Genomic DNA, 19035 nt, shown 5'->3' on the forward strand with positions numbered 1-19035 from the left:
GATCAGCCAAGATTCGTAATTGACCCAGGTCTCAGGTAGTAGTATACCCTATGTGTGAACGTGAGATATAGATCAAGTAGATGTAAGAGCAAAGGGTGGGAGTTCTCCACAAAACGATAATTTGTGGCTGTTATCGTTATCGGCTTATCGCAAACTCGAGCTCCGCGTTGCTTCTCCACTTCACGATTCCAACGCGCGCCGGCCGTCCTGGACAAGATGGAACCCGAGATGGAACCCGAAATGGAGATCGACTCGTCTGGTCAGCGTGGCATAAAACGCCCTGGGGACGCCGATGATGTATCCGGCCCACCAAAGCCGAAGCGGATCAAGGTATGGACTAGCTTGCTTCCCAACACTCTATTGCACATCACAATACTCACCAACCCTTTAGGCACTCGACCCCAATGTCGTGAACAAAATTGCCGCCGGCGAAATCATTGTCGCCCCGATGCATGCACTGAAAGAGCTTATCGAAAACGCCGTTGACGCAGGGTCCACGTCGATTGAGGTTCTTGTCAAAGATGGAGGCTTGAAGCTGCTACAGATTACAGATAATGGGCATGGTATCGACGTGAGTTAGCCGGAGGGGGACTGTGGTTTTCAATTTCTAATATTCTCCAGCGTGAGGATCTTCCGATTCTCTGCGAACGATTCACGACCTCCAAGCTCAAGGAGTTTGAAGATCTATCATCTATCGGCACATACGGATTCCGCGGCGAAGCATTGGCAAGTATCAGCCACATTGCCCATTTGATGGTGACTACGAAAACTGCCGGCTCCAGCTGTGCGTGGCGGGCGCATTACGGAGAAGGAAAATTGGTTCCTGCTAAGCCCGGGCAGCCTGCAGCTCCAAAAGCTACAGCGGGACGTGGAGGAACCCAGATCACAGTAAGTGCATACTGGTGCCAAACTTTGAATGCTATGATACTGACTTTCACACCAGGTGGAAGACTTGTTCTACAACGTACCCAGTCGTCGCCGTGCATTCCGCTCTCCGAGCGACGAATATGCCAAAATCCTCGATGTCGTTGGCAGATACGCGGTGCACTGCTCCGGGGTTGCTTTTTCATGTCGAAAACACGGTGACTCCGGAGTTAGCATATCAACTCCATCTGCTGCAAATACAGTTGACCGGATCCGCCAAATCCATGGTAGCGCAGTCGCAAATGAAGTGGTTGAATTTGAGTCTTCAGACCCGAAGCTCGGTTTTCGTGCATCGGGCCTAGCTACCAACGCCAATTATCATGTCAAAAAGACAACTATCCTGCTCTTCATCAACCACCGTGCCGTGGAATCAACTACCGTTAAGCGTGCCATCGAGCAAACCTACTCCGCGTTCCTACCCAAAGGTGGACATCCTTTCGTCTACCTAGATTTGGAAGTCGAACCTCATCGTGTAGATGTCAATGTGCATCCGACTAAACGAGAGGTGAATTTTCTGAACGAAGATGAGATTATCGAGATGATCTGCACCGAGGTACGATCCAAGCTAGCTCAGGTCGACTCTAGTCGCACATTCCTGACTCAAAGTCTTTTGCCCGGTGTGCAAACAATCGAGTCCCTTGAGCGCGACCAAGCGGGCGAAGGTGCAGCAGAAGGAAAAGTTGCTGCTACACCCAAAACACCATCCACATATAAAAGACCAAACGAAAGTAATCTCATCCGAACGGACTCCAAGGTCCGCAAAATTACCTCTATGCTCGCTCCATCTCCATCTCAACCTCACCCCGATACATCCACGCCATCCGGCAACCCGCCCCCTTCTGTCTTTAATGACGGTCTCCAATATGAAACTACGGACCGCCAGCCCCTCCGCATCGCTCTGTCCTCTATCAAAACTCTGCGCAGTGCTGTTCGGTCCAATATGCATAACACACTAACGGAAATGCTCGCCTCGCATACATATGTCGGTCTTGTAGACGAGCGAAGGCGCCTAGCAGCCATCCAATCCGGCGTCAAACTCTACCTAATTGACTACGGACTCGTCTGCAATGAATTCTTCTACCAAATCGGCCTAACAGATTTCGGGAATTTTGGCACAATCCGCCTCGATCCACCGCCGAAGCTGATTGACCTGCTAAGTATCGCAGCAGAAGCAGAACAGCAAGAGTATGGCCAGAGCAACGACAATGGAGCGGAGAAGGTCTTCTCTCGGGCCGCTGAGATGGTATCACAGAGTCTGATTGAACGTCGAGAGATGCTAGACGAATACTTCTCAATGAAGATCAGCGAGGATGGACATTTGCTCACCATTCCGTTGCTGTTGAAGGGATACGTTCCTTCTCTAGCGAAACTTCCGAGGTTCCTGCTCCGGCTGGGTCCCTATGTGGATTGGTCTGGAGAGGAAGAGTGCTTCCGCACTTTCTTGCATGAGCTCGCGGCCTTTTATACGCCCGAGCAACTTCCTGTTCCTCCCTCTCAAGCCTTGGCGGCTGGTGAGGGCTCTGATGAACTTAATGCAGAGGCCGAAGACCCGATCATCGTTGCTCGTCGAGCGCAGATGCTTCATATGCTGGAATATACGATCTTCCCAGCTCTTCGGGCTCGGCTAGTTGCCACATCCCGTATGTTAAGGGGTGTTGTGGAGGTTGCAGATTTGAAGGGTCTCTATAGGGTATTTGAGCGGTGCTGAGACCTACATACTACCTTTTACCGTGGTATGTAACATTTAACATTTGAATATATTTAGCGCAGCCTTACAAAAATGGATAATGATTGATAATTATCTATATCAATACCGCTCACGAGCATTTGACCCAGCAAATTTTTGGCCCTTCCAAGGTTGGGTGCACACCGAAATCTAGTCCATGTAGAACACCCGTTTGAACACATAAAATTCCAAGCTTGGATATAGCCATGAAATCCACATATGGGCGTCTACTTGGCACACGCCAAGTGCCCATCAAGTAGACAGGTTCAAGAGATGATCTGAGGATGGTAGTGAAACTTCTGGTCTGAGACAAATATGAATGAGATGGTCTGACAATTGATTGATAGGGCGGCATAACAATTGATAAAAATGGGCCCAAGATAGATGACAATTAGCCATCCTGGAGGGGAAGAAATGGTAAAAACATAAATAACAATAAGGATCAACCGATGAAAAGATCATTTCCATTCCTCCACATCCAATCAGCGCCAACGCCATATCATAATAAAAGAAAATCCGGTTAAAAAGTCGTTTCGCTCATAGAAGTCATGTTTAAATTCGTTCGCCGTCACAACCGAGCGTCACCGGTGGGTATTCGCATTGAAAAGAAAATTTGGAAATGGAGAAAAAATGGGGAATGGAGTCAACAAGAAAGAGTAGAGGGCTCAGAGATGCCTCTCAATTGGCTCATGAAGTCAAAATTGACATCGAAGCTCTAGTGCCGAGAGTAGGGCTTGTTCAGGAGTGCAATTTCACGGCAGACAGAGGCCCACTCTACGGCTCGATGCTTGGAAAATTGCTTGCGTTGTTTATTTTGATGTTCTTCCCATTGGAGAAGTTCGTAGCTAGTAGGAGATTGATGTTAGTTAGGTGAACAAAGAGTCCTCGGTAAAGAAAAGCTTACACAAAGCGCAGATGAGGTTGAATAATAACATTCAGACGTCTAGCACGAACAAAGCAATAGGCACTGGGGAAGTCAAGTCCCTTTGTAGCCATGACCTCTGCGATGCAAATACTGGCAGAACGAGAAACGCCGACACGGCAGTGGACGAAGGTCGCAGTACCATCGTTCTTTCCATCCTCTGATTGAACAATATAACAGTCAGCTCAGACTCCCTCAACACAACGTGAGTTACCTCATCGATTGTCAATATTTTCACTCACCAATAAACTTCAAACACTTTGCGTACTCTTGGCACAATGGATCGATACCATTATCTTGCACGCCATCAATGTACATTAGATTTTTGTTACCCCACGCTTCGCGTTCCGCTGGGGTCCAGGAAACGCTTTCGCCGATACTCAAGACTCGTCGGATTCCTAATTCCCACAAGAGTTCAGGATTATTGGCGTGGTTTAGATTTCCCAAATACATGTACGGCAAGATTCGACTCGGCAATGAGCCGTCCATCTTCAAGAACCAGTTTGGATCGCAGACATCAGTCACATCTGTCGACTGGCCCAAACCTCTCACGGGGCTTTCCTGCAGAAGACGCGTCTGGATGTGACGCAGGAAGGAAACGTCGGTTGGGTATGCGAAAAAGTTTCGCTTCTTCTCACAATGTAGTTTGAGCCACGCGTCATGCACGGGGACACCTTCGGCAAATACATAGTACGCGATTGCAAGTACCGACATCTCGGTATAACCATCGGCGCAGTGTATCAATACCCGACAAGGCTTCTTGCTCTGTCGCATTGAGATATCGCCTTCGCTATCTGCAACCTCAGTCGGCTCAGGATGAGCGAGGTAATACATCCAACGAAGGGTGTTGACCAGGTCTTCGATTTCACGAGTATTTCCAGACGGAAGTGTTATTGATCCGGCGGATGGGAACTCAATGTATTGTGGCTCCGACTCCAGCTTTTGATCAATGGTAGCGAGGTAGCGAGGGCCCGGTATGCTCGCAAGATCACTTGCTTCGATGAACAGGTCAAACTGACTCTGTTCTGGCGGGGGGCATTCGCCTGGTCTCAAAATGTAATCGGGCGTCGGCCCTAACCAAATATTCTCGGATATTTCCGAAGCCGCAGACATTTCGCACATCTCTTGTCTTTCGGATTGAACTGTGGAGTTGTCAGTACAAAGTGTTATGATTATTCTCACCGCAATCACTTACCAAAGTCCATGGCCTGGCTGTTGAGGTGGCCCTTGGAATCGGCAAAAACCCAAGATGGGTATTTCTTCTCAAATTCAGAAAAGCTGCCTGCAAAGATATCAGTATTGACTGGTGAAAAATTCTAAAGGTAAATTGAGGACCCATACTCGTGAGGACAAAAGTGTTGTATGCCTTTCGTTCGTGCATCGGGTCATACTTGAGTCGCCAGGCCGCTTGTGCACAGGTAAATTCTTCCGCGAGGGCCAGCAAGTCAGAGCGATTGACGTTATCCTCGCCATAGATGACAATATCAGATAGCGCTGCTAACTTGGCAGTTTGAATCTGAAAGTTCCGCACGGAGAAGCCCTGCGGTGGATCGGCCATCAAGAAGCGTGAACTTGCCGAAACCACCTCATGTGGAGCCACGGCGCCCTTGATGCGAGCCTTGGAGAGGTCTCCACCCAGCTTGACGATTGTGATGCCGCGCCAGGCATGTGGAGGTTTGCGCTGAGTGCGTTTGCGACTGGAGAAGAATCCCAATTGTAAGTGATTGTCGGGATTGAGCCCGTGGAGCCACGGGAACATCTCGGTCGGATCGGGCAAAGGCTGCGACGCGTGATGCTCCAAAGCATCAGTCAATGCGCGTGCATCGATGCCAAACACTCTGGTGCCCGGTGGATGGGAGATTGTCTGATAGCGGAAAGGGGGGTAAAGCAGGGAGACCACCTGATCATGGTCGGATCGCAGCACTGGTGACTCTGGGCGGACGAACTCGGTGGATGGACCTGTGGGGCACACAGGCAAATGTTTGTTGGGGATGGGACTTGATCGGTGGGTTGTCAAGGCCGGAGCCAGAGAGGGCGGGGGAGTGGAGGAGCCCCCCAAGGGGAGCGGGTGTGGAATTATGACAGCAGTCATGATGAGTTTCGAGCCAATTACTTTTTGGTTTGAAATTTGAACAATGTTGGAGAGAAAGTTGAGTAAGTTTTTTCAACCAAGCGCCGGATTATCAGGAGATCACGATTCCATGCTTTGGAGGCTGGGAAACACTCCGGCGCATTGAATGGGTTTCTTCCAAGATGTTTGTGGTCTTGTCTCGACGATGTACACTCTTCCAAGTGACAGGAATCGCTGTTTGAAGCGGAAAGAAGAAATAAGGAATTGGGAGATGGAAAGATGAAGATGGAGGATTGGGTGCGTGGAGAGAGAAGATCAAGGAAGATCAGGTAGACCCACTGGCGGGGAAGAATGCCAAAGACAAACGGGTGCCACCAGTCAAACAGCGCTGATAAGGGTATACAGGCGGCGCAAGGGATCAGGAATGAAAGAGAATGAGGACAAATTATACAAGATGTGAATGGTATAGGAAAGGGAGAAGAGGATTAAAAGGGAGAAGTGATGTGTGGGAAGAGGGGGGAAATATGAGGAAGAGGAAGCATTAGGTGGAAGTAGGGGGATTTTTACCAGTTACAAACATGAGATACACCCTTTGCCAGACGGTTTGAAATGATACATGTACCAGATGAACGAATAGCGAGCAAGGCCATCGGACTACTCTCAGTGCGACCAACGAAAGGAAGTCAACATCATCACTTATCATCGTCATCCGTATTCCCCGGGCCCCGCTCCAAGTTGCCAATGAAGTTGCGTCTCCACCCAAGCAACATCCTTTTTTCCTTTTTTTCCCTGTATATAAAATCCACTAATGTCCACTCATGTCCACTAAAATCCACTCCTCCACTAATCATGATACATAAATTGATCAAAGGGATCCACCTGGAAATCACAACCCACTTTCTCTTGCGTAAACTTATCTTTTTCCAACATCTAGAGGGTCAAAGACTCTTGAACAGAATGCAAAGATAGTAAAAAATAAAATCGAATAAAAAGTGCCGGATAACCTCCCCGGTTCCCCCTCCAGATGTCTCCCCACAGCACTTGAGTGATAGGTCCACGCTAACAGGCTTAACAAGGTCCACGGTCGAGAGCCTTATGGACACCAATAACACCAATAACCAAGCGGGGTTAGTTTCCTGATGACGATGAGATGTCTGGTTTTTGGTCTCTTGGCCCTATAGAACTTCGTCCTCTTGTCGTCTTTCCGGGTCCAGATTCCTATCCGTGCGTTGAACTCCACTTTATCACTTCAATGTTTCTTTTCCACTTTCCCCCGCACGGAAATAACAGCCAGATTGTCTCTAATAACGCATTTTGCCTCGATCAAAATCCACAAGTTCCATGGGTTGGTGATGATTTCTGGTCACGAAAGTCAATTTGACTGGTTATCATGATCTATTTTAGTCGCTATCTCTAACCAAAGAAACAATAAAACAATACGTGGGTTACCAAAAGTGCATAAGAGTACCTTTACAAAGTACCCATACTTCCAAATCGAGATTATGTATACTGTACAAACTATTCCTGAGGGGCCAACCCCGGATCTTCATATTTGATCCACAAAGGGTACGTGCAGCAGAAGATTCCAAACTCACTTCACACTTGAACGAGCACGTCGTGCCCAACATGGAAACCAGGCACTGCTCATCTGCTTAGGACTCCCAGTAACCACAAAGCCAAGTGACAAGGTCTCCGTCCAATCAGTCCTCATGTGGAATGTGGTACAACAGGGGTCCTGTCAAATGTAATCATGGACCAGACCCCTCACCCCTCGCGTCGCTACCTTGCCAACCATCCTAAAACCCACCCTAGTCAAAAAATAATCATAATGACCTAAGAAAAACACAAAAAATCCGGTTCCAACAAAACTTCTCCTACACCACAATATGACCCTGGCCTGATCAACGCCCGATCATTGGCCACCAAAATCATACAACTCCTGGACTGAAATGGTTGCCGTAAGTGAAACCGCGCCATGTTGGGCGGGGGCTCCTTCAAACAAAAAGATCGGGTTAAAACACTGTAGATCTTGTCTTGATTTCTCTCATATGCATGTAGATCTCGGTTACTAGACATCCACCGTACCCCTTGATTAGCCCACGGGAGAAAAAAAAAACCCTCATCTCACTCAAGTGCGAGTAGCCGAGCACGCCGTGTGTCACCATAGTGGCGGCGATAAACAGGATCACCCGCAGCATGCTTTTTTTTCCAGGGTTGTGGTAATGTGCCTGAGATAGACGCGGTGTTCGAACCGACATTTCGGTTGGAACCTGGGAATAGTTTGACAGTGGAACTTGACCAGGTTGTAGAGGGGAGCTGACTGGGAATAGGATTACGCGCCGTCCCCAGGTTGGACACCGCACATTGGCTACCGCTTGGTCATATTACTACAATCTTCATTTATGTATACCTGTACTTTTTTATCTTTTCTTTCATCTTTCTTTCAGATTTGATACATGTTTCAAACTCAAATTCCCTACAGTTATTTCGAGGTGGAGGAGTCACAAGTGGGCTGATTCTCCGTTTGGGTGGTGGCCTAGTATCTGTGACCTCTAGTACTCTATGCGCCAACATTAGTACAACTGGTACAAATATCTGCCTAATAAAAATCCACCTATCCTCTTATAGGAGTATTTTAAAGCACACCACAAACTCTCTCAAACCATGGTGGCTTCGTGGGCTGAACAGACAATTGCCCAATTTTTCGAGCACCGTGAATACCCAACTCAATCACAATGCGATGATAGCGCCCGTATAATCTCCGGTATGCCTGAGGTTCGGGCAGTTGATACCCCGGGCTCGCTGAGCTATACGGTCCGTTGTATAGGTCAGTCGAACAACAACGACACACAGGATCTAATTGTGTCTTTTCGGAACTTGGAATCTATGATCGATGCAGATCTGGTCCTGCTGGCAAAATCCATTCATGGCGCCTTAGTGCCAAAAGCCACTTATCATGGTCAAATGAGTGGTGCAAGCCCGCCTCTTCATATCTACACGATGCCCTGTCTACCGGGAATTTCCTGTCTAGAGACACTCAGCGACGAAACTGTACTCAACCCAGAAGATGAGTTTAGGCATACATGTTATGTCAAGCATCTAGCCAGGTGAATCACCCAATTTCCCGTTAGGCCCCAAGGCTTGCTTATGATTGAATCTGGAAATGACCAACTAACGGTGGAACTCCAGCTACTTTGCCCGATGCTGGTCAAACCCACAGCCAGTTGACCCCCAGGTGCAAGGAAACTACAAGGAAGGAATTCAACTCCGTCTCAAAAAATTCAGGGAATCACCACCACCCGGGGCACTTCCGTACACAAAAATCCCCGAGTTGGAAAGCAACCTCTCAGTTCTCTTCGGGCAAGCATACCCTCAAGTCTTCACGCATGGCGATCTCTCCCATACAAACATTCTTGTTGATAAAAAGACGCTAGAGATCACAGGTATCGTCGACTGGTCCCTGGCCAGACTACTGCCATTTGGTATGGAGCTCGAGTCCCTTGTATCGACGACAGGGTGTATGACTCTCAACGGCTGGCAAAGCTACACATGTCGACAGCAGCTTCTTGATGCGTTTTGGGAAGAATTCTGGATTCAGTGCCGGATTAATGATAACTTACGCCAGCAGGAGATTCGCGATATGGCAATGCAAGCTGCCAAAATCGGTGCGGTGTTGCATCATGCATTTGAACGTAATGAGGATGGCTCGCCGTCCGAGAGGCTTACTACTTCGGAATGGGCATTGAAAATACTGCAAGTCGCGTGCATGGATTATTGACGAATTTTAGCTTACAGCTTGCGGCTCCAGCTTATGTACTACCTCGTACCTACTCCCGATCTTCCAACCTTGGTTCTTTTATTCCAAAATCCCAAATTCTATTTAGTACTAAAAAGCCTCTCGATTAACATGTATACTCCGATTGGGCCTCGTCACAGAAGATTCCTGCTTAGGCGGAGCATTGCGTTGATCACCCTCGTGCAGATGAGCTGTAGTGTAAAGCGGTTAGCTGCCTTGCCTCGTAATCATTTTCGACAGAGCTGGTGACACCGCGGGAGACTCTTGGGCCCGAAGCTCCGTTGGGGCCCGATATCCGAGTCCTCGAACATTAAGTAGCTCGCCATTGGCTAGAATTCTCTAAATTTACGCTTTTGCTTCGGCTTGGGCCCAGCAACATCGCGGATTTTTTTCGATTTCTTGAAATAACACAGATCGGTCATGCAAACGGGGTAGCCCAGAGAGATTCCAAGTGGGTTTTCGTTTCGGCGTCGGGGGCTTTCTTCCAAGGTTTTACAGAACACCGGAACATTGAACTGTAATAGCTGGTAATTTCCACTGAGTCTCCGTCGAAGTGTTTCAGACACGAAGCACACTTGTCACTGCAACTGTACCGATCGATCTGATGTGACCACTGGACCGAGGCTAAGGGTCCTGCAGATGCAATGTCCAGTCTGTTTATTGAGACAAGGGCCTGGTTACCTCACATGTGCAGTCGGGAGATTCATGATCTCCGGAAAATCTAGTAGTATACATTTGTTTTGAGTCCAGATGCTCAAATGTACTTCTGCAACTTTCATCTTCTTCAAATAATTGGCAAAAAAGCTGATGATATCTCAGACAGCCTTAAAATAATGAAGATCATCGAGGCGACTGAAAAGCCCCGAAAATTGCTCTAAACCTTGGAATTGCTCTAATTTATTGAGATATCTTTTCTTAAACAGCGATGAGCTCGGGACATCTGGAGTCACATGCATGTACTATTCATGCCCGCAGAAGAGACCAAACATGATGTGTTAAATGACATTGGCCAATCATTCCCAGGTCTTCGAGGCCACTCAACATGAATTCTTAATTACCAAACATTGCCGCAAATGAAGATGCATCTAGTTGGCCTTAAAATGCCCTGATATTCTTTGAGTTGCCATTTTCCCGAACCTTTGCTCTAGGCCCTCAAGTGCCTCGCCAACAATTCCCTGCATGGCAAAAGACTGATCGTCAGTTCTCATATCACCAAATCTTTGCACTGTACGTTTGGCTCTAGTGGCTGAGAGAACATCCTGGCATAGTTTTCGAAGTCCGGCAATTAACTGTAGACTCTCATTCCGATCGGAGGCCGAGAGGTCTTCTGACGAAGGGGTTTTTTGACAGTCATACAGTTGTGTGTCTAGATCAGCCAGTGCCTGTTCCTGGGTCTGAAAACGGTCACCTAGACGCTGAATGTCGTCAGAGGTTTGTGTAGCAACAGTCCTATCTCATATTAGAAGGCTAACTCAGAAGAGCAACTAGCAGCTGTCACAGATCCTACAGGTTGATGGACACCAAGACCATTGATAGAGTTCGCTGACAACATCCCAAGTCGGTATAAGGCCTTTTGATCTTCGATTCGTGAATATTGATCGTAACCCTATCCCGCTTGCTGAATTTGCCACCTGTCGAATGACTTGTGAAGCTGGTGATGGTGGTTGCAAATTCATCGCAGAGGTGTTGCACTGATTTGAGCGTTCCGGCGAGGTCCATCGTGCCAAAAATCGAATTGAGCGAACTCGGAGGGTTCGAGTTCGTTACTAGCGCTCGCCGGCGAGCGTCTACAGTCTTCTGTGTCTCACTGGGGAACGTTTTTGACCTGGAAATAGCCTGGAGTGCCTCCGCCAGTCCATCGACGAAATTGTATGCTACCTTGCAGCTTTGCAATGCAAGAGTAGCAACGCCAATCATACTGGCGGTCACGCTAAGGGCGTCCATTCCCAACAACTTCATCTGGGCTGAGGGGAATCAAGTAAGTGAGATGGATCGAATGATGCTATGTGCTTTGCCCTTGAAGAATTATGTCTTGACCACTTCCAAACATTCGAGCTAGCTCCAAGGCTGGCATTTCACTGACTGTCGAATTGATGCGAAAGATCTCATAGCATCAGCATCAGCCAATGGAATAGTTTGGCTTTGGGATGTAACCACTGGCATAGAGCGGCGCGTGTTGAAACATAATTCGAAATGGGTCCATGCTATCGCCTTCTCTCCAGATAGCCAACATATAGCGTCAGCTTCCGATAGCACAGTTCGGCTCTGGGATACAAACACAGGTGAAACACTAAATGTGTTGAGATACTTTCCGGGGTCTTGGATTGATACAGGAAGATGGCGAGACTCTTCTGTTTATTCATCCTGACTATTTGGACTGGCTCTTATTCGTCTCTGGTGATATGGTGGTTCTCAAGAATAGCTCGTTCCCCTCCGTTTTAGTGTTTGATCATTCTTCCAAGTCTATGATTAGAGAGTAATGAAGTAATCTCGAATATATGAATGACGAGTTTACTTTTGTTTACTTTTTGAATGTTTTCCTGGAGGTTTTCTCTCTTTTTTTCTTCTCTTCTTGCGATTTTGTATGTTTTGTTGGGCTTTGATATGGCTTTGAACGACTAAAGCGTTGAAACTCAAAGCTGCTGGAATTTGACTTGCTTTGTTTGGATCTTTATACGTTAGAATTGTTTCGTTGGATCTCCAGTTGATGAATGATGAATCCCGAGGTAAGTAGTAGTTAGCAGACTGTAATCTGTAGTTCATCTGATTATCGATAAGGAGGATTTCGTAGGCGGTGGAGAATCAAGGTGTGGCCCAAGCGTCCGGTGACCTCTCACTTGCGACAACCAAGTTCTCTTGAATAATCCCTCAAAAATCCAACCTGCTATCTTCCCACCTTTTACCTCTTCTCACTTTGCATACCCATCAGATAAAGGGGCAATGATAGGTCATAACCGGTGACGGGCGACTCCTTGCTGTCCTAGCCCCCTCACACGTATCTCTCCAAGCGGGGTCACCGCGGCTTTGATACATCTACCAACTTCCATCCACGACAACCCCCGAGCGACTCCAAAATGGCGATGAACTTCGTGACGTTCAACCAGGACTACAGCTACCTGGCTGTTGGTAAGCTCTTCCTGTGCCTGCTCGGGTATGAGGTAGCTTAAAAGCGAGCATGTTTATTGACGTCAGCCAGCCACCGCCAAGGGATTTCGCATTTTTACTACAGATCCCTTTGCTAAGAGCTATGAAACCAAGGAAGGAAATATTGCGGTGATTGAGATGCTCTTTTCGACTTCGTTAGTGGCACTCATCCTTTCGCCTCGCCGATTACAAATTACGAACACCAAGGTTCGTTGGAGTCTGCGACAAAGCAGCTACCGTACATTGGAGACTTGACCAGCTTCTGATGATTTCTTTTTTGATTTATAGCGCCAGTGTACAATATGTGAATTGACATTCCCGACAACGGTTCTGGCTGTTAAGCTGAATCGCAAGCGTCTCGTTATTGTGCTGGAAGATCAGATCTACCTCTATGACATCCAAACGATGAAGCTTCTATCCACGATTGATACGTCGCCCAACCCGCACGGTATGTTATCTCTGTCGCGTCCTTTTTCTCTCCGGCATTCTCTAACGTTATACCTCTATCTCTGCTCTCTAGCTATTTGCGCACTAGCACCATCGTCGGATAATTGTTACATGGCCTACCCTTTGCCTCAGAAGGCCCCTGCGGCAGTGAAGCAACCGGCTCATGCACCACCAGGGACAACACATGTTTCACCTACAACCGGAGATGTGCTCATATTCGATGCAGAGAAGCTGGAAGCTATAAATGTCATCGAAGCTCATCGGTCTCCCTTGGCATGTATTACTTTAAACAGCGACGGAACCTTGCTCGCCACAGCCTCAGACAAAGGAACTATCATCCGTGTCTTCTCGGTCCCTGATGGACATAAGTTGTACCAATTCCGACGTGGCTCCATGCCTTCAAGAATCTACAGCATGTCCTTCAACACCACCTCCACATTACTTTGTGTTTCTTCTTCTACGGAGACTATCCATCTATTCAAACTGGCTCAGCAGGGGCCTGCATCGGACCAATCTTCGGCGCATTCGCCCGTCGGTCGCAATGCCAGCCTTGGAGCTAGCTCGTTTGGAAGTGGGCAAGATGAAGATGAGAACGCTGATCCGGACCTGGCAGCTAGAAAACATAACGGCACTCTGATTGGAATGCTCCGACGAACATCTCAAAACGTTGGAGGCGCCGTTGCCGCTCGCGTTGGTGGATATCTTCCCAAGGGCGTCAGTGAAATGTGGGAACCAGCTCGGGACTTTGCATGGATCAAATTGCCACGATCGCAGACTCCCGCTGCGCCGGGGAACACCGGTCCACTTAGAAGTGTTGTTGCTATGAGCAATAACACACCACAGGTGATGGTTGTGACCAGCGATGGAAACTTTTACGTGTTCAATATCGACTTGTCAAAAGGTGGAGAGGGAACCCTCACCAAACAATATTCGTAAGTGTTCCTCGAAATCCAGGTCGACTTATCATGCTTTTTGATTGCTAATAATGGCTTCAGAGTGGTCGATTCGAACGACAGGCTGGGGACACTGGATTACTGAACATCGAGTCATCCTACATTCTACTCTACCAAGATAGCTCAATTTGCTTTTTTTTTGTGCCTATTATGCCTCATACGCTCTATATACCGCACCGCGTTGTCACAAGTGAAGCCCATGAACTCGACTGGAGATGAAAACGTGACTTTGCTCAATGGCGTTGAATTATTTCGCCCATCGGCTGCGCGATACTATATCCCACAGTTTACCCTTGCATCATGGTCCATGGGCCTCCGTGTGTGGCTTCCTCTTATTCATCATTTTGGCCAGATATTCCCCTCGTTCCAAGCGCTAGCGTTTTCGTTCAGATATGGCGTCGGCAGCTAATCCCTGCATCAATTTCGATTTTTGTGCTCTTTTAACCGGGGGCGGGCTGTGTCTGTGGGTGTGGCTGTGTGGTTCAAACCTTCGATTCTCGGGGTTTTTAAAGATGAAACGCACAATGATATGTTGAAAATCAGCCTAGCCTTTTGCGTAAATACTAGATAGCAGGTTACCATTTAAGGAATTGAACTGAATCCATTCGACGCTGATGAATGTAAATGCAAGTCATTGTCATTGCTCAATGATCCCAATCAAGGGCTCTAAAAATCTATATCTATCTATGCAAGAATGTCTGTCGCTTTTTAAATGTACTGTACAAATCGTCAAATCCCCAACCTATACCTCCTATGTTCAAACGTTAGGTAATTTCATGTACAAAATCGTGGTCCAAATCTCAAATCAGGTCAGGGGCCGACTCCGATAGATAAGGACGGGCGAAGGGCGAATCACGGCGAACTCCGCGTCTCGGTCCAAAGTGGGTCAACAAAGTACACCAGACCGTGCGCGATAGAGGCCGCCAGTGGTCCAACCTATACGTAAAGTCAGTAACTCCTGATAAGACTTTCATAATGCCAGTCTAGATTAAAAAGGAGCACTCACCCAGTGGAGCCAATGATAAGTGGGAAACTCCGACGCCACATAGGCTCCGAAGCACCGTGCCGGGTTAAGACCTGCATAATGGTTATTTAAACTGGTTCCAACTGCCGCCCTTAAGCGCTTTGTTTTCTTCTTTTCCTTTCTCTTTCCTAGTCACGGGTTCTCTTCCTTCTCTCTCATCTCCAGGTGGGGTTTCTTTGCGGTTGGTACTTACTCGCTCCAATATATCCCTCACGGGTGAATGCGGTTCCCCAGCAAACCACCGCCAGAACAATACCCACAAACCACGGGCCAACGGCAGGGCCAAAGACCTTGGCTTGTCGAGGATCAAGGGCAACGCCGAAAGCCAGGAAAATCAGGATCAGGCACGCCATGAACTCGATGACCAGGGCATCCTTGGGCGGCACAAAGCTCGTGTCAATGTGACATCCTCCCACGGTAAAATTCCGGTTACCGTAGGCCGTGTTGAGTGCGAAACCCGCAAGAGCACCGCCCAGCGTTTGCCCAGCAATATACAGCACCATACGCGGGAAGGAGATGATCCGGGTAAAGAAGCACGCCATGGTTATAGTCGGGCTGATATGGCCTCCACTCGACGCGCCAAAGGTGTAGATCAGGAGTGGAGTCATGAGGAGATTGGTGATGCCTCCGAACAGCGGGGAAAAGAATGTAACGGTGTCATAGATGCCAGCACCTGCCGTGGGGTAAGACGTAGCCGCCATGGGATGCGTAGTGACCCAGGAGGAGATGAAGACATTCATCAAACTAGCTATAAGCAGCACATAGTGTTAGCCAGAGCTGAACGCACAGAGTAGGTCGGGTCGCCACGGGCCATGGGCCAGGGGAGAAAGCAGGCGGGATTGGGGGGTCTGTCCATACCGACACATTCCAGCATCGCGAACTTCCATAGATCTGGACTACAGAAGCCCTTTAGATCGAAGATCTCGGCGAACGTCATGCATGGGGCCGCATCGGGCATCTTCTCCAGCATCTCAACATTCTTGGGGTCACTCCGGTCCAGGATAAAATCCTGGTTGCCACCGAGCCGGCCGGCGAACGAGTGGGAATTGGGCTTCAGATGCGGGTGATCATGATCATACTCCTCCTTCTCAGACCGGGGAAGATAAGCTACGACCATGACGATTGAGTTTCAGGGGCGCTTGCAATATTAGGCATGAATGAGACAATCCTTGGCCGTGCTGCAAGGGGCTGTGACAAGGCCGAAACGTAACGCGGTGAGCGCTGATTGGCTCTGGGACGCTGAGTCAGCCGGTCAGAGATTTCGATTTTTGAGCAAACTTCATCGAGCGATCTGATTGGCTGCTCGTTAGGTAATTAAGTGGACCTCATTGGCCGAAAGTTGGCCGCTCGGCGAACTCTTGATGCCCAGCAGCCCAATGACCGTTCTTCTTCAGAGATCGTGATGGCCGAGGATCTGCAACGCCATACTCTTTGATGTGGACTTTGACAGTTGATGGTCCAGATAGCATCAAGTCAGCCTTTATTTTTTTCTTTTTGGATCAACTTGGCCTCTATGTACATCACATAAAAAAACCAAATTATGTGCATAATAAATCAATAAATCAACAAATAACCCCTTTTGTATTCAATCCATTAGTTCAGATACAGTTTCGCCGAGCCCTAATTTTAAGCCACTTAGACAACGCTAGGCAACCTCCTATTCCACTTTTCATGATTAATAGGATTAAGAACTAGCTCCATAGCTCCATTGCACTCCGCAGAGTCCGCACCACTTACGTAGTGCGGAGGATGATCTGAACTGGATCGATCAAAATACATTAGTCAAAGAAATGGTCTCGACCCAAGGAGCTTAGACCCGCTTTCTTCGGGGAAAATACTGTAAATAAATAATCCATTTCTCAATACTGAATGAAGCAAGTCTACTCCGTTGTAGGGTTCGGGAGATAAATGCCATTCAAATTCGGTACCTTGGTAACCGAGAACCTTGGTGAATATCAAACTTTCTAGTCCACGGCTCGGGACTTTCCTCGGGGAATTCCACCACATGTGCAGCCATCGAATATTCCTAAACAATAAAATTCTTAGACGATGTGGACCGTGCTCCTCAAACATTGGCTACCACGCAAATAAATGTTTTATTTCTGAAGTTGCGTTGAAACTGGAAACTATACGGGGTTTGAGATGGCTTACTCAAGTAGTATAGCGATAATTCGGATGACAATTCCACCGCACCGCCAATTCATGACAGTATGATCCCTCCATACTGGGATCGCGACCATCTGCAACATAAATATTTGCAGCATCATCCAAACGACAGTTACGCCGTCGTAGCATAAAATGCAAAATAGTGGCCATGAGAATACATAGTCCACAGAAAGCCACATTAGCCACGTTCGCTTGCCAGTACCCCGGTCCCTGCGAGGCAGGATAAAAGTAACTAGCATAGATCGATGCAAAATTCGATCCCGCATTGACGACGGCATATGCTACCGCGCGCTTAGCCCGAGGCCGCGGCAATGAAGTAGATACCCAAGAGAGAATGCACCCAAACGAAGCGTAGATGGACATCATCATGAAGGTCGATGTATACCGTGCGGCCACATTCAGCGTCACCGCGCTAATGATGAACCCGATACTGCTGAATACCTGGGGCCACACGACGTGAAGCCAGCGTTCGCCAATACGGTCGCTATGGAAAGAGTTTATGACGCTCAGAATTGCAGCAAAAATGTATGGGGGTGCGGATAAGAGTAGTGTTTCTGTAGTACCGTAGCCCAGTGTTGCGACTATAGTTGGAAAGAAGTTGGTGAAACAGGCCGAAGTGTTGAGTCCCAGCTGCATTAGCCAGATGATGTAGAGAACTGGGTCGGTGAATGCAAGTTTTAGGCCCCCGAACGGGTTGTTGGTTTCTTCGTCATCGCTCTCGTGGGCATCTTCAGCTAAACGAGCGATGGCAAGGGTTCGTTCTTCGTCGGTGAGCCACTTGGTAGTTGCTGGGTAGTCTGGTAGGATGACCATGGCCAGAAGAGCCACCGGAATCGTGGAAGCTCCCTCAATTATAACTAGATTATGGATAAATCAGCATATACTGTGTCAGTGCGGGGGTAAATCAAAACCATCATACATAACCATCTCCATGCTGGTAGCCCAGCCTTTCCTTCCATTCCAGACATGATGGCACTACCAAGGAGGCCACCAAATGCCCCGGATATTTGTGCGGCAACATAGAGGATAGATATGCGGGCTGCAAGTTCTTTTCTAGTATACCACGATGAAAAGAGAAATAGGGCGCCAGCTGCGACAATTCAGTCAAATGTTGTTATCAGGTTCGGAAGTCAATCAATGACCCACGAAAAAAAGGAGCTTCAACAAAGCCAAGGACAAATCGCAAGGCCAGCAATCCATGATAACTTTTCACAGCACCAGTACAGCTGCTAACGATTGCCCAGCAGCACATAACACCTGGCTTGGAAAATAGTTAGCTCGAAATCATCGCTTGATACTCCAGTGGCTTACAAGAAATAAGGATGGTCTCATCCTGTTGAGAATCATGTTGGTTGGGATTTGAGTCAAGATATAACCCACGAAGAAAATGCCTATATCGCTCTGATTAGATCTTTTTCACTGATGTCTGCTTTTTTGCACATAACCACCAAAGACTCACTGATGATTGTGTTATATTGATTGCCTTGGAGTCCGAGATCATGTTCTAACGTGCCCAGACGCGCCGTCGCAATGTTATTTCTATCCAAATAATTGAGAACATCTTTTACGATTCATTAGCGAACTCAAGGCCAAGAATCTTCAGAATGCCGATATTGCCCATGGATGTCATACATATCAACATCATTAGTGGCAACAATCTTGTATCTAGTTTTCGAACAAGTTTGGCTTCCAACTCTTGCCGATTGTGAATATTCAATTTCGGTATCTCCACTTCATCAGTATCAGTGTCAACGTCGCGTAAAGACTCGATTTCTTCTGAGATTCCATGATTATCGTGCGTCTTTCGGGCGTAAGTATTTTCTGAATCTTCCGAGTTCATGTTGCATGGCCTCCATGAAAGG

The 19035-nt window shown here is 47.8% G+C and overlaps 7 protein-coding genes across 7 annotated transcripts; 3 read left to right on the forward strand and 4 right to left on the reverse strand.

Annotated features, from left to right (window-relative positions):
- Positions 1–216: 216 nt before the first annotated feature.
- N7466_002340 (mismatch repair ATPase MLH1) lies at positions 217–2632 on the forward strand (the record flags this gene model as incomplete). Its single annotated transcript, XM_057161738.1, has 4 exons — positions 217–330; positions 392–571; positions 622–888; positions 944–2632. 4 exons carry the CDS (start codon positions 217–219, stop codon positions 2630–2632), a joined length of 2250 nt encoding a protein of 749 aa, XP_057025023.1.
- Positions 2633–3365: 733 nt separating this feature from the next.
- Positions 3366–5664, reverse strand: pps1 (tyrosine/serine/threonine protein phosphatase PPS1; the record flags this gene model as incomplete). The annotated part of the gene is made up of 5 exons (XM_057161739.1): positions 3366–3495; positions 3555–3732; positions 3815–4714; positions 4768–4854; positions 4914–5664. The coding sequence occupies 5 exons, from the start codon at positions 5662–5664 to the stop codon at positions 3366–3368; spliced, it is 2046 nt and encodes a 681-aa protein (XP_057025024.1).
- Positions 5665–8307: 2643 nt separating this feature from the next.
- N7466_002342 (uncharacterized protein) lies at positions 8308–9421 on the forward strand (the record flags this gene model as incomplete). Its single annotated transcript, XM_057161740.1, has 2 exons — positions 8308–8750; positions 8833–9421. 2 exons carry the CDS (start codon positions 8308–8310, stop codon positions 9419–9421), a joined length of 1032 nt encoding a protein of 343 aa, XP_057025025.1.
- A 1103-nt stretch (positions 9422–10524) lies between these two features.
- N7466_002343 (uncharacterized protein) lies at positions 10525–11398 on the reverse strand (the record flags this gene model as incomplete). Its single annotated transcript, XM_057161741.1, has 2 exons — positions 10525–10888; positions 10947–11398. The coding sequence occupies 2 exons, from the start codon at positions 11396–11398 to the stop codon at positions 10525–10527; spliced, it is 816 nt and encodes a 271-aa protein (XP_057025026.1).
- Positions 11399–12513: 1115 nt separating this feature from the next.
- N7466_002344 (phosphoinositide binding protein ATG18) lies at positions 12514–14068 on the forward strand (the record flags this gene model as incomplete). Its single annotated transcript, XM_057161742.1, has 5 exons — positions 12514–12565; positions 12636–12790; positions 12872–13031; positions 13104–13962; positions 14026–14068. 5 exons carry the CDS (start codon positions 12514–12516, stop codon positions 14066–14068), a joined length of 1269 nt encoding a protein of 422 aa, XP_057025027.1.
- A 767-nt stretch (positions 14069–14835) lies between these two features.
- On the reverse strand, positions 14836–16124 carry N7466_002345 (MIP transporter; the record flags this gene model as incomplete). The annotated part of the gene is made up of 4 exons (XM_057161743.1): positions 14836–14919; positions 14990–15060; positions 15201–15755; positions 15866–16124. 4 exons carry the CDS (start codon positions 16122–16124, stop codon positions 14836–14838), a joined length of 969 nt encoding a protein of 322 aa, XP_057025028.1.
- Positions 16125–17158: 1034 nt separating this feature from the next.
- On the reverse strand, positions 17159–19013 carry N7466_002346 (uncharacterized protein; the record flags this gene model as incomplete). The annotated part of the gene is made up of 6 exons (XM_057161744.1): positions 17159–18030; positions 18093–18263; positions 18320–18434; positions 18485–18564; positions 18633–18734; positions 18806–19013. The coding sequence occupies 6 exons, from the start codon at positions 19011–19013 to the stop codon at positions 17159–17161; spliced, it is 1548 nt and encodes a 515-aa protein (XP_057025029.1).
- Positions 19014–19035: the final 22 nt, after the last annotated feature.

This window comes from Penicillium verhagenii (genome assembly GCF_028828195.1).
Source record: "Penicillium verhagenii strain IBT 33310 chromosome Unknown utg000003l_segment0_segment0, whole genome shotgun sequence".
Lineage (NCBI taxonomy): Eukaryota > Fungi > Ascomycota > Eurotiomycetes > Eurotiales > Aspergillaceae > Penicillium > Penicillium verhagenii.